At 44.1% G+C, this 15,362-nt stretch overlaps 1 protein-coding gene across 1 annotated transcript in view; it reads right to left on the reverse strand.

The window, feature by feature from the left end:
* Positions 1-1,887: 1,887 nt before the first annotated feature.
* Positions 1,888-15,362, reverse strand: part of BARX2 (BARX homeobox 2) — a 34,179-nt gene continuing 20,704 nt past the window's right edge. Inside the window, exons 2-4 of the mRNA XM_021531111.2 lie at positions 6,930-7,224; positions 3,935-4,019; positions 1,888-3,173 (exon numbers count right to left, since the gene is read on the reverse strand). Coding sequence (XP_021386786.1) covers positions 2,919-3,173; positions 3,935-4,019; positions 6,930-7,224 — 635 coding nt within the window. The 3' untranslated portion in view covers positions 1,888-2,918. The remainder of the gene's footprint in view (positions 3,174-3,934; positions 4,020-6,929; positions 7,225-15,362) is intronic.

Below are 15,362 nucleotides of genomic sequence, written 5' to 3' on the forward strand. Positions count from 1 at the left end.
AGCAGGGACATCTTCAATGATCCCAAGTTGCTCCAAACCCTGTCCAATGTGGTCTGGAAGAGAACAGGTTAATTACAAAATATTTCACTTTGACTCAGACAAGCTGAAATATCTTTGATGCCTTCCCTGACAGTCAGATTTTTGTTTCTAGAATCATCTGCACACAAAATTCAATTTAACCAGCTATTCAGGCTTACAAATCAACTGAGTAGAAACTCTTGCACAGCTTTTTGCAACTTGATGGTGAAACTCATTATTAGACAAATGATTTCCACTCAGTTGCTCTCTTCACTCTCCCTGAGGACTGCGGCATTTGAGACTTGTGGAAACATTTTCTGTGGAGATAGGAGTGCTGATGCCACTATCCAAGAACAATAGAGGCTGATTACAGATTTCATAGACCATGTAATCTAATTCCTGTATAAACAGGCCATAGGCCTTTTTAAATTAAATGTTATTTCTACTCCAATAGATATGGTTGAACTACAGCACAATTCTGGAAAGAGGGGAAAAAAGACATCCACAGATAAAGAATGTGCAACACTCAGACATTGTATCATAGCTCCAGACAAGCAGAAAAATCCTGCCTCTCCACCTTTGCCTCTCACTGGGGCTGTCACGAGCATGTCTGGTCTTTGTGAAAAAAAAAAATGTCCAAAGACAACCACATTTTGATGCATTTAATGGCAGAGGAAACACTTTGCAGTTCACAGCCTGTGTTTGCAACAGAAAAGGCAAGAGGGAAATGTTTCATTCCATTTCTAGTTTGCTGTGACACAATAAAAAAGGAGCTAAGAGGTAACAAATACCAGGTATTTTTAAGTTCCTTGCAAATGAGTGCTGCCCAGTTCTGGTAAATTTGGCTTAGGCTTAGGTGCAAACCTGTAGATGCAATTACACCACTGGCTGCCTTCTCCAAGTTGATTATTGTGTACTGGACACACAGAGAGTGGAGCATGTCCCTCCCTGGCTTGGCTAAAGCTGGAGTTCCACCACATGAAACTGTAATCTCTGTCTCACACACTGTAAATACACACAGTGAGCTGCACAAAGAGGATTACCTGGAAAGTATTTCTCTATTAAGCCATTTCAAAATTCAGTCCCCAGGGAGGATTATAAAGATTCATTTCTTCAATGAAAGAAGAAACCCACATTTTATAACATTATTATTGTTCTAGGATAGGATGTCCCACAAACTCTTGCTTATATGACTTACTTATTGTTCCTTTCTGAAAGCTGTTTTCAAGTTTTAAAGACTGACATCTTCAGTCACTAACTGGATGGGAAACAAATAACAGGAAGGGCTGGATGCATGGCAGCCATGGAAAAGTCTTGCCAAGCTGGGACACTCAAACATGAAAATAAACCGCATAAATCCTTTACCAATTTTATGTTACCCGATGCAACACAGAGCTAATGCAGAGCTGGAATCAGACACTTCCAAACACCACTGAGCAAGAAACTGGGGGGAACAAAAATCCCTGTCTCCCCACTCAAGACTGCTTGGATAAGCTGTTTGGGATCTGTGTGTGAATCCTTGCCATCCCAAAAAAGGGATATTTAGAAATCATCTTCACAGGGCCACAAAGAGCCACTAAATATGTGTCCAAAATTGGAGGAGATGACAGAAAATAGTGCCCTTGTTCTGACACATTCACCTAGTGACAAAGCAGCATTTACAACACACTCACCTCCCTTCGCAAGTGCCACAAATAGTTTACATAGAGCTTGTTGTGCAGTGATGTTAAGGAAAATCTTTTGGCAAAGATTGGAAAATGATTTCCATTTCCTCCAGATTTTGTAGGAATAGAAAAATCTATTTCAGAAAAGCCTCTGCCTGATATTCTGAAATGGGAATCTCTGGAAGAGAAACAACAGCAACAACTGTTTGATTTATATATTTTATTTTTAATTAAAAAATAAAGGTTATCTTAATACATCTCTTGCAGCCTTTGGGCAAAATGCACCCTTAACAAGACTCTGTGAAACATGATGCACAGCTTTTCTTGGCACACATCTTAAACAAATACCAGCTTCCTGCAGCAACTTTGGAAATCCATCATTTTCCCCAAACCCTGAAAATGTTTAACAGTTCATTTAAAAAATCCCTACAAAAATTAGAGGTGGGCCCAAAGCAAAAGTCCCAGATCCAAGCACCCAAAAGCTTTTGGAGCAGACTTATATCCAAATGCTCATCTCATTCCAAGTTTTATCCCACATCACTGCAAATTCACAGACACAGCACCCAAAGGACCCAAGGAGAGGCAATCGGAGCTGACCCAGGTACAGATCTCTCTTCGGAAGCTTTGATCTAACTGGGCCAAAGCAAACCTGGGGGTCTGAACCATTTCCTAAAATTGGTTAAGTCAGGCCTGTCTCTAACAAAATTAAGTGCTGGTTACAGGAGGAAATGGTGCTGTCAGAGCTCCCATTCCTTGGCTGTCCCTGATCTGAGCCCAGGCCAAGCTCTTTGTCCATTGGCACCACACAAGGCAAGGATAAAGTCAAGGGAACACAGTGACCCTCTAACACAGCCACACTCCTGCCTCCCACTGCCTGGGAGAGCCCTAGGCTTCTCAAGGAGCTGTCTTGGGGTTTTAGGCATGGTTTTCCCTGGAAATGTCTTGGCCTCAGCCCTCTCTGCAGGAAAGCTCAGCCCCTGACAGAGGAACAACCTGGCACCACTCCCATGGGATGTCTTGGTTCCCCCTGGCCCATGATGGCTGATTCCCAAAGGCACAATGTGACCAATCTTTAGACTCATACCCAAGGTCTACATACATATATATATATTTATATATATATGTACACACCCACTATTACATACATATTTAAATATATATATACATATATATTTGGTTTTAATTTTTCTCTTTTATCTTTTTTTCCCTCTTCCTTTCCCCTCCTTTCTCTCCCTTTTAACTTAATGGTGTAGTCTCCTCTGAGGAAAGCTCTGGTATATGTTCTGGAGACTTCTCTGTCTCCAACAGGACTTCTTCTGGGTTCTCTTCTGTTAGTTTTGGCTCCTCAGAGGCTTGAGATCCCTCCTGCAGCTGACTCTGAGCCTGGCTGTTCATTTTCTCCTCTGCTTCAATCTCCTCTGAGGTGGGAATGGAGTTTTTCTTTGGACGGCCTTTGGGCTTCGTTGGAGCTTCCTGTCCCCCTTTCAACACCTGGAGCAAAGAGATGAACTGTCAGGATCCTAAACACTGCTGGTCTCAGACATCCTGTTCCTATGTCTAACTCCCCCTCTCTTCACAGTGTTCCTGCAACAACAAGACACTCCAGACAAGGATCTATTTCCAAGGTAATGCCAAATTTGTTAGAAGTGACAGTAACTTCTGCAGGTGCCACGTGCATCCAAAGAAACAGCCTAGAACTACATCTCATCTCCCAGATCAGAACATGCAGACACCTCTACTAGAGAATGTCACAGCATCATGTTCCCACCAGTATTTCTTGAGTGGCTTTCCTTCATAAAAAAGCATTTTAACTGGAAAAGGACCATGAAGATGAGAATAAGTGAAAGGTGAAAGGAAGCCATGAGAAGCAAACATTAATTATATCAGATCTCAAAACTGCTCTGTTTCCATAGAGCAACACAGTCTTTTTTTTTCTATGCACAAAACCAATCCCAGAAGCACTGAGATCACATGAATGCCAAAAATGCAGAAGGAGGTATTTTGGCTCTTCCCTCACTTCTAGTCTCATTTCACTTCTTTGCTTTGTTCTCCTACTGCCTTTAGTCCCCTCTAGCCCACCACATGAACAGTATGAACACTTTAAAAAAAAGACCATCTCTGTGAAAAATTACCAGGAATAAGACAAAATTTGGTATAAATAGACACAAGTCACTCCACTATTTTCAGCTTGCAAATCTGTTCTTTGCAAACAGTTTTTAAGAGCCATGTAGAAACGACAAACACCCACTCACCATTTTCTTCCACTTCATCCTACGGTTCTGGTACCATGTCTTCACCTGGAGCTGAGTCAGACCCAAGGACTGGGCTAAGTCAAGCCTGGAAGACAAATCAGACAACAAAATGAGTTTTCAGAAGCCAAGAGGAGCTCAGGTGCCAGGTCTAGGCAGTTAGAGTACTGTAAGAGCATTCAGCAGTGTTGATCAGTTATCTTGAGAACAGTCACACAAAAATGGTGAAACTCATGAATTTAGAATGCAAAGACAGATGCTCCTGTGGAAGATGCAGGGGTTTGCAAGCTCTCTTTTCTAAACATGGCAAGGTTCTGCCCACTTTGAGACATGAACCTGCTGCACTCCAGCTGCTTATGCTCCATGTTTGCCCATGAATCAGGAGCTACTGGTACATCACATCCCTGAAAAACAGGTCACTGGTGTCTGAAGCAAACAGGTAGGAATAGACACACAGCTGTTGGGAAGGATGAATAAATATAATTGCCCGTCAAAAGATTTCCGATAATACAGCCAGGATGAAAACAATCCCCCCTACTGGTTGGACAATGCCCTTACCTACAGATAGGTCCAAAAGTCAAATGGATTGTTTGATCTCAACCCCCAAAATGTATGGCTCATCCCACACCTGGAACCCTCCCCTGAAGCATCAGGAGTCTGTGACCCCATTGGCCCAAGTCTTGTTCCAGCCCACCTTGAACCCTCTGATAAGGGGTCCAGATGCTCTTTTGGAACTTCCTCTCTCTTGGAACTTCCCCTCTCTTGGATCTTCCCCCTCTTAGAACTTCCACCCTCTCCTGGAGCATCCTCTCTGCCCCTTGTCTCTCCCCTCCCCATCCCCTCAGGCCTTGCCCCATGCTGTGTCTGGCAGCTCCAAGCAAGATCTTTCTCCATCCCTAATAAACCTGATATCCTAAGAGCAGCCTGCAGGGATCTCTCGTTCCATTCATCAAAGCTGTCCTGGAGCACAGCCTTCCCTACAGAAAGCATCAGCTACTCTTTGTATCATATTTCTCCTTCACTACTCCAGAATGGGGATCATGGTACTTTCCCATTTCTCATGGAGTAGTAGTATATCTCAGTCTATTAATTTAATATATATTCTGCTACTTAGGTATTTTAAGCTTCTAAGTGAATTTATTTTTTGTATGCTTAGCCACATATGTGGCAGACAGTCCATAATTCTTATTTATCCATCACAACCCATGTGAGTTCATATGAACCCATTCATTATTTCTACATTAAAGCCCAGGATATGAAGCAAATGTGGCTCAGAGTGGCTCCTGATCCTTCTCCACAGGTGATGTATCTGGCAGTTTTGTAGTGGAGCTGCACAAGGGATGGAGTTGGAAATCCTCAGCCACACCAGGAAAGTGCCCCTCGGAGTCATGCAAGTCCTGCAGGTGGGACAGGTCCAACTCAGAGCCACATTCTACAGTATTCTGCATTCTGTGGCTTTTTGGAAAATATCTCTTTGACTTTGGAGGGGCATACACATTTGTCAAGGCCAAGTTTTTACTAATAAAAGCTTTGTTAAAGCTAGGCTTCTTGGGCAACCAGATTTACATTTGTAAACACCCACATACCCCACACCAGCTCTCTGTGCTCCACTCCACACTCAAGGATTCATGCTTTTCCCCACTCTGGATTCACTCTGGGCCTTCAGGTTTGTTCTGCCACTACATCTCATCTGATGCCATTGATCTAAGAAATCATTACTGTTAAGAATAGAACATGTCAGAGTCATTACCCTGATGTACTGCCCTCCCTCACTATTGATAAACCAGGAATTTTAGGTGCTCTCTCAGGACTACAATCTCCTATCCAGGCCAAAAGCTGCAGAAGTGAACACAGACCACAGTTCACTGCTTTGCCACGTTTCAGCCATGAGCTGACAAAGAGAAGCTTGGCTTAGCCAACCCTTTGTGCTTTAGTGCTCATGTCTGGCAACACCTGGATTACTTACAACCAGCTGCCATCTCTTGCCACATACCTCACTGCAACCAGCACTGCCTGGAAACCAAGGAAACAAACACAAGAGAAGTGCTACATGGGCAGGAATTGCTCGTTGGCCTCAGTGAAGCCAAGGAACAGTCATATGAGATTATTAATTACCAGCCTTGAGTGCTTCAGCAAAGTCTCAACTATCTGGTGAAGTGAAGCTGTGAGAAGTCAGTACAGGCATAGCAGGAACTCTTGAAGCTCCATGAGGCAGGTTGGCTACAGCTGGGAATTTTCATCTTGCAGCAGTTTGGTGACAGGCAGTAGGAACAGAAAATGCCATCTTTAGAATCAATTTAAATATTGGGACACTGCCTTCTGTGGAGTGCAGCAACTGATAACTTTCAAACCTTCTCCAGATTTACAAACTTCCTAGGAATTTGATTGATCATTTTTCCATAATTTAAATTTCCACAGTAGGATTCAAAGCCCTTAAAAAAGCTAAAATCTCTCTTAGTCTTAGTTTGTGGTACCAAGTAGTGCCTAAGAACTTGCCAGTGCCTTTCAAGGCAGCTTTGAACTCCAGGCTCTGCTTTCCAAGATTATGGACAGGCCACCATCTTCCCAACAAACTGCTGCCCAAGGTTCTGGATAAAAGCCAGCTCAGGAGAGCTGAAGATAGCATGAACACAGAGCCATGAACCAGCAGATCCCAGAGGGAGACAGGCTCCATCTTTTTTTCAAGTGTGCAGCCGGAATGGGAAAGTCAGAGGTCTTTCTTCTCTGAGATCTCTGAGCCTGGACAACTACTCCCAACCATGTGTATCATCATCTGACATTTCCACTCATATGATCTATTTGTGTCACCTTTGATCCCAGGAAAAGTAGCCTTGAATTTGAAGCAGGTTACCTGCCCATGGCCAGAGCCAGCAGCAGAGGCAACTTGGTGGAGCCAGAGGCAGCACCCCAGCCAGGGAATGTTCCATGTGGAACAGCTGAGCAGGGCTGGAGCATCCCTTTTGCTCATCCCTGTTCCTGGTGCGAGCAACCAACCTACCTGTCGGGGGTGGAGAGGTACTTCTGCTTCTGGAACTTCTTCTCCAGGCCCATGAGCTGGATCTCGGTGAAGATGGTCCTGCTCCGGCGTGGCTTCTTTGAGCGTGGTGGGGGCTGCTCTGCCTCCGACTCGCTGCTGCCCTGGGCCTCGCTGGGGGCACCCTCGGAGCCCGCGGTGCCCGCGCAGGGCTGGGCTGGCAGCACGCGGCAGCCGGCGGCCGGGAGCAGCGGGGGCAGCACGGGCGGCTGTCGGGCCACGACCGAGATGAGGGGATACGCCGGGACAGAAGGGGAGCCTGGCAGGGAGGAAGCACAGGCAGATGAAGGTCAGCTCAGTGCTGATGTGTTTGAGCAATGGGAGCACTGGGGAGAGGAGGGAGACAGGAGGGACCCTCCTGGCTCTGTCATTTGCTCGTTAAAGGAAAAGCAAGAATATTCCCCTCTTTGGAACTGTTCCTTCTCCCAAATTGCACAGCTTTTCTTAGACTGGGGAACCCTAACCCTAGGACAGGGAAAGGAAGGACTGCCTTTCCACTCCTTTTCTAGGAGATGTTATAACCATTGAAATCATCTGTCTATTTACTGCAAGAGATTAAACTCCAAGCAAAGGATGAAATATATTCCCATTCTGTTCCCAACTTTGTTTCCCTGGGGAAACTAGGACAGGCTCACTTGAGACAGTCCCCCTCCCCTTGCAGGTAACAAACAACAGAAGTTGATTTCACAGCTCATTCCATTCCCTAAGAGGCAACTGCACCAGAACCATTCTCATCCTCCATTGCCCACACTGATCCCGCTGACCTTGCAAGAAGATGAAGATGAATAGATCCCAAGAGTTCTTCACTCTACATCTTACACAACCAGTTGATACCAGTCCTAAACCAGTTCTGCTCCAATCTTTTCAGGTCAGGGCTGCTCTGGGATGACAAATCCAAACATTCCCAAACACTAGAGGAAGTTCTGATCCACATCAGGCCTTCTGATTTACAGCTATAGCACATTCCTGCTCAGCCTTAGCCCCGGGAAATTGAATGTTTCTTTAAAGTTTGGGCAGGGAAATTGAGCTACATATGGGAAACATAAACTCATTGTAAGACATACAACCTGCAGTCCTGGGTAGCTCACTTTCTTGCTCCGTACCTCATTTTGCCTCATTTTCAAGATGGAAACAATCCTCCTTACCTACATCACTGGTGGTAAAACATGGATTAAAATTTAATGTACACAAAGTATTCAGAGATCTTTAGATAAATGGGACTGTGGAAAGGAACATATTACACCAGCAGGCCTGATTGTGAAACCCTTCACATGAATGAATCACCACTAATGAATATAATGATCTCTAGACCTCAATGAGTGTGTTGGGGTGAGTAACTCCACACAGTGGAAGAAAGGAGTTCCCAGCCTGGCCTGCTGATGACCTGTATTCCTCAACCCTCTCCCCAAGTGTAGGGTTGTTTTCACAGGAACCAGGTCCTAGGTGAGCTGGGTACATCAAAGAACAGGTTTTTGATCATTGCTTCTCTCCTCAACTACAGCAAGTTGTGCAAAATCCAGCCACTTACAAAGCAAGCTGGGGAAACTGTTGTCAAAACCCTAAATAGCTGTGACTATAGACTGGGGTTTACGCAGACTAGGGCTTCAGTCTTGCTTTCTCCTCCACACCTCTGCAACACTAAAAATCAAAATATTTCCATTAAATGTAAAGCCTTCCACTTAAACCACCAAGGAAAGCATTTGAGAGATGAGATCAGAATTGCCAAGCCAACCTTTAGCTTGTGTCAAGCTTTATCTACCTTTTCTTTCTGTATATTTTTTCCAGCTTTACATCACTGTCCTTTGCTTTACACCTCTGTCCTGTGCTTTATACACTAAATCAATGGTGGTATTTATGCACCCTCTAACACCACCCAGCTAGACAGAAGGTAAAGCAGATGCTGCCCCCACAGCCTATGTCCTCCTTGTCAATCCACCACTGTTCATTTCTGACACTGTGGGATAACAAAAATCTTGGTGGCCTACCTGTGGAACAGATGATTCCGTCTCTTTCAGAAAAATTTGCCCCAAAATCATCCCCCTCTTGCCTCCTTAAAGGGTCTCTTAATTTCTAGAGTCCTGTGAAGAACACTGAGGCCACCTCCACCATGAGAGGTGTTCCTGGGTGTGCCACAAAATTCATGAGGCCATTGTGTGCTGATGTCTTCATTTGCAGCAGTTCTGGGACTCAGCCCCAGGAGAAAACTGCTCTCGGTCACTCAGGCTCCAACAGGCTTCTCGGATCCTGGTCCTACTCTGTCCTGGATAAGGAGATTTAAGCTTAAGCTCAGTCCAGAAAGGAGTGGATCCAGTATTATTACATCCCCTTATCCACTGCTGTCAGGTCCTGGTTCAACCCTGCCCATCACAGAGCTCCTGCTCCTCTACAGATTCATCCTCCAAACCTTATCCCACAGCCCATTCCTGTTCTTGCTCATGGGTAGCTTTCGGCACCAGATCACTGATTAATCAATACTTTTGTATGTCCATACATTTCCAGCAGGGCTCTCCATAAAGCACAAAATTACTCATGAATAATAAATCACCAGAGCTCAGATACCCTGCAAGGCTCCAAGTCACTGACACATCTGGATGAAAGGATTTTTACAAGCAACTCTCTTCAAGGGAGATCAGCAAAGTTATTCAATATCAGAGCAACCAGGATATTTTCTTTTCTGTACAGCATGGCAGCAGCATGTGGGAGTGCTTGAAGGGATGGTTATAATCGTCCCAGAGCATAAGATCTGCCTTCATCAAACACAGAAAAGTCTCTTCAGGTTATTTTTCTAATAGTCAGGTAAGATTAGGATTAAAGGAACTGCTTTTCAAGATCAGCAGGAAGGCCTTGGCTATTTTTTCACGGTACAACACCGGTTATTAGAGAAGCAGATGACACTGGCGTTGTTTGGGTCTGGGTTTTCAAGTGCTGAGCACCTGAATGAGGGATACGTTTTCCAAAATTCCCAGCAGCCAGCAGCTGTGCCCTGATCTAACAGTTAGGAAAGCTCAGCACATGCTTATTTTTGTTGCCCACGTCAGGACACAAATTTATTTATGGCTCTTCTGAAACCATGGTGCTGTTTCTGCATAAGTCATGGTTTACAACGGCCAAGCTGATTTGAGTTTCAGGTGCTGAACAGATTTGTGAGGCTGTTGACACTAAATGTCATGTATTTGTTTATCATTTGTGCTTGTAAGAGTAACCTTTGCTTTTGGTTTGACACCAACAGTTGTGACAGTGCTTTTAGAAACACCTGTAAATAATGAAAGCATCATGATCAGCCCAGTTTATACAAGACTGGTCAGCTTTGTGCCCTCACCCTGGTGAAGACATAGGATGAATGTGGCACAGAGTAAGCAATAAGGATGGCATCCAGAAAAGACATGGCCATCAAGGCTGCAGATATTTTTTGGGAGAAAGCGACAGGTCAGAAAGGGGGCAATGCTTTAGCAGCCCCTTGCACAAAGAGCAAACCAGAAATAAATGGCCTCTACATTGTACAAGGCAGCTTTCAGTTCCCAGAGAAAAAAGCCCAAGTTCAGTGTCCTGCTCTGGATCTAGGTATTCCAAAGTTCAAAGCAGCTGTAGGTGAGCCAGTCCATAGTCTCTAGGTACAGTCTTAACATGACTCCCCTCAAACCATCTGTACAGTTCGCACCCTGATAACGCCTTGCCTTCCAAACACCATGAAATCTGAGGCGAGATCTAAACTTCACATCCCCCAGAGTTCAAAGGTACTTCTAGACTGACATGATATTGTAAGAATGGAATAATTTCCTAATCTTCAACAAATTAAATGCTGGCAGGCAGCTCTTGTCTGCTCAGCACTGTTGTGACACGCTCTGTCTCCCAAACTGGGATGAATGAGAGTGAAAAGCTCTTTCTTTCCATACCTGCCTTTCACAATGCTTCCACTGAACACGTTCTCACCTGTACTGTTGTGTGAGCACTTTTTCTGACCCACTGCTCTTTTGTACATGAAAACTCAAAAATGCCCACATAAACCAGAAAACTAGGAATTTGCTACCCTAGAAATACACCTAAAGCATTTTACTATTTCCATCTAAAACTGTCAAGAGGCCCCACACTCCAGTGGTGAAACCAGCAGTGGTTTAGGACTCAGGAGGTCTCACTGCTCTTCACAAGGACAGTGGTCTCTTACTATGTGGTTTTCTGGAGAAAAGACCCAGTTTTATCTACTAGAATAATCTTAATCACTCCAAAGCCTAGGGTATTCTTGGGCTCCCTCTGCTGCTGAATACTTCTCAAATACTTGGGAAAAATAAGTATAATCCCATACTTCATACAATGCACTACTGAAGGAGCACTGCCTAAACAGTAGATTTTTTTTCCTGTGGTTTTTTTTTTTAAGGATTTGAATAATCTCAGTTTCAAGTGGCATGAAAGCTCTTCTTTCTGTCCACTCCACAAAGCAAACATCTGGCCACTCTTGCTAAAGCTAACCAATGGCGAAAAATAAGAGACCTTGGATCTGCAGAGCTTTTCTATGATCTAAAAACATTTTGCTTTGCTATTTAAATCTGTGTTGGCACCCACTGTACAGTGTATAAGAGATCTGTAGTAAGCACTGCCCACATCACCTTGGCATGAATTGGCATATTCAAGCCTCACAAAGGATAACCCTGGACTCCTGTTTCCTAATTATCTGTCAGATATTTCTGCAAAAAACCTATCATGGTTTGATGTATCCAAAGATTTATTTTGTCATTTGTTTTTCTTTTCAGCAGCAACAAGAAGATGTTACATCAAGACCAGCCTGAAGCCATCCACTCATCTTCTGGGACATTTCTAATAAACTTCTTTTAAACTTCTTCTGACCACGACCTAAGACACAGTGGATACACCACCACTGCACCAGATCACCTTGCAGAAGTTGTAATTAAAAATAAATACTTGAAACAAGTATTTTCCCCTTATTTACCCCCTCCTCCCCTCCTCCCTGGCTTTATTTCAACCCCAGCAAACACAGAATAGAAGGAAGAGAAAAGGGAAAGCACTAATTAATTGCACAGTTTGACTGCCGGCACTGGAAGAACAGTTTTCCTCCCAGGCAAACTCAGTTTCCAAATGTTGTTTTGGAAAGCAAGAAAGAAAAAGGAAGGAAAGATTTATGGATCAGCTCCTCTTGGCAGGTTAGCCCTGCTCAGAGGCAGAATGAATCTCACTCAGAATGGGCTGTAGGAAAAGGTAAACGATAAAAGAAAATGAATTTATGACTCAGGAAGGTCTATAAATCTCTCATCTCCTAAGTGTCAAAACAAAGGGAACCAGGAGTTGAGTTCATTTAGGGAAGAACTGGATTTTGCTGAAGGAGCAGGCAATCTCCTGACAGGAATAAGCAAACCCTGAGTGAAGCAAGGAAAACAAAAGAAGCACGGCAATGTTGAGAATTACTTGAACCACACATAGTTTCTGTAGTGGGAAGGGCATGACATCGACTTTTTCCAACACAGATCCCAAAAAGCAAAGATTTTCTTACAATACCAATTCCATGGATCTCAGCTAGGCTTTACCAGCTCATCCAGAGCTGAGCAGGGACCTGGTACAATCCAGGGACTCAATGTGGCCCAGGAGCCAGGTGCTTAAAGACAGCAGCCAGATATCCAGTGTGTGCTGCAGGACACACAACATCCCCTCACTGGGAGACAGACTTTGCCTTATGGTTGCCAGACCTGCCAAAAACTGACCAGAGAGAAAACCTAACCCTTGTACAAGGGTTCTGTTCCTCTGCTGAGCTTCCTCAGGCAGCATATGGACCTGCAGCACCTCTCTTGTCCCTTAGGAGCCCCACTGAGGGTAGGAAAGCAATTTTTGCACTCAGGTTAGACCTTATCTCATCTGTTTTTGATGATATCAATTTTAAACCTTCTCTGCTCTCTCCATACCAGGCTTAGGCACCGAGAAGTTCCCCAGACATGGGAGACTCTTTCTTATTAACTATTAGAAGGCATCAGGTTCTTCCCAAGACCAATGCTGTGCTCCACCAAGCACCATGATACAGACATAAAGGCAAGAGGAAAGGAAAGAACAGCAAAAGGCTGTGCATATACCAGAAAAATTCACATTCTCTCAGGAACAAGTGCTTAGGAGAGGGTTGAGGGGAATCACCAGGTCTCTCAGACTTCCTTGATCCATCCATTTCCAAGGTGCCTGGCCCACTGAGCACTGTCATGAACTTTTGAATCGCAAGTTTAAAAAATGACCTGGGTGATGTTTCTGCTATGCAGCACGGTGGGAGCAGATCCCTCTGCTATCTCTAGAATGGGAAGCAGCAGAGCCATGCCAGGGGATGGCTGCTCCTGAGCCAATTATGATCTGGGCAGAGGTGGGCTAATGAGGTTGCGATCACTGTGCTGACAGCTTGGCACTTCCCAGCTGTGAATCCATGTGTTTGCACGGTGCAGCCCTTGGAACACACTGGCACACATGGTCCTTCAGAGCTGGAAGTCCAGGAAACAAAGTCTCCCTAAGCTGCCCCTGAGCAAGGCAATCGAGCCTAAAGGTGGTACCTAGGTGTGGAATTAGATGTTCTTTAGCACCCCTCTCAAACACAGCTGGGGCAGAAAGGTACGAGTAATTTATCAGAATCCCTTTTTATCAACAAGTTCAGGCATCGATTCTCTTCTCATCCTTTCCAGTCTTTGTGGAAGACTCCGATACTCCTTTACATTTCCTATACCTCTCTTAACATTGGAAGAGCTGGGAAACCTGCTCTTAATCCTCTGAGTCTTAACAAGTACCATAGTTCAGGTCTATAAGCAGATTTTTCTGTGATTTTTACATATTAAATGGGAATCCTGGAACTGTGAGTGTTTGAAAATGCTCTTTTTTGCCATTCTTCTTCTCCAGCACCTCAAAGCTCAGTGACAGACTTAGCCCTGCTTTGGGAGAGGAGAATTGTCTGTGGTTTGGTTTCTTCTTCTTCTTGCTCTCTTTCTCTGGATACATGTGGAAAACAGTGGTAGCTAAGCTCCAGCTAAAGTCTCTGCACAAGAGGGAGGTGAAGGGCACTTCTGGGACATTTTGAGAGCTTCCAAAAATAGTCTCAAGATTCAGCCAAAATGCACAGAGACAAAAATTTCCATAGGAGTTGTGTCATGGAAGCTACAGGAAGGCAGAACAATCAACCCTGAAATCTTAAGTGCAGAGCTGGAACATGAACAGACACCACTGACATTCTAAAATAGCACCAGTGAGGATCCTTGGAGTAAACTTTAACTGCTCGTCAACCAAAGACAGTGGGTACATTAACACTAGATTCTTTTGCCACTTCAATGAACCCTTTTAATCTGACAAGGACCACAGGTCTTGCAAACATTAAATACAATTCAGCAACACAGCAAAAAGTGTAGCAAATGTCTTCTCTTCATTGTGGAAAAATCCTAACTGATGTCCATGGCAAAATACCCTCAGCTGCAGTGGAGCCAGGATTTCACGCACATATGCCCACAGAAAGAAAACAGAAGACAAAACAAAACAAAGGAAATTAATGCAGCTAATTTTAGCACAGGTAAAATGATCCTTTTTTTAGGCATTCTGACTGAAAGCCAGTTCTTCAGGAGTCTACACTTCTGTATGAACCAAATGAGAATGGGAGAAAAAATTGGCATCTAAGCAAATGGCAATTTCTGACCTCAGATTTTCAGGTGGGAGAAAACCTGGGTTCATCCAGGAGTAGTGTTTAACCTTCCCTAAGAAAAGTCCCTTTTCTCTTCAATCACTCTTTTAGGGGGGAGAAGATTTTTAGCTAAATCTTTAGCAAACAAAACCACTGATGTTCGTGGAGGTTGACTTAAAAGGTGAACCTCCCCAAAGCATCTCCCACTCTGCAAATGCCAGTACAACTCCCCAAGGATGACTGGAGCTGGAACTCCAGCTTCTGTTCCCTGTGGTCTGGGACAATGGGAGCTGTGGCTGAGTTCAGCCCAATTTCAAAGCCACAGGGGAAATTTTTTCAGCTCTTGGAGCTGCAGGATCCAGATTTTCTGTTGTAAGTCTGTCCCCATTAGCAATTTATCAACACATTGCTGTATTTCTTCTCAATAATAACAGTAATTAATAAGTTTGAATTATACAAGGTGTGCATGCTGCAGGCCTCCACAAAAACCAGCAGAAAAAGAATTAATCCTTACTTATTAATGACATTTGATATACATATTGTGGGGTTTTGTGTGTTTAAGTCCCTGCACACAGTAAGTAATTGGCTGTTGGAACTCAAAATGTCCCTCAGACATTTTTGGATGTTCCCAGCCCAGGTCAGAAGCATTTGAGACCCTGGCAGGCAGCTGCAAACAGCTGTGATTTTGAGTTTGAACCATGGAATGATTTACCAACCTTGCAGGAAGAACAAGAAGTCACAAAAGTTTAGATATTAGA

The sequence above is a fragment of the Lonchura striata genome, chromosome 24, assembly GCF_050655825.1.
Source record: "Lonchura striata isolate lonStrDom1 chromosome 24, ASM5065582v1, whole genome shotgun sequence".
Classification (NCBI taxonomy): Eukaryota; Metazoa; Chordata; class Aves; order Passeriformes; family Estrildidae; genus Lonchura; species Lonchura striata.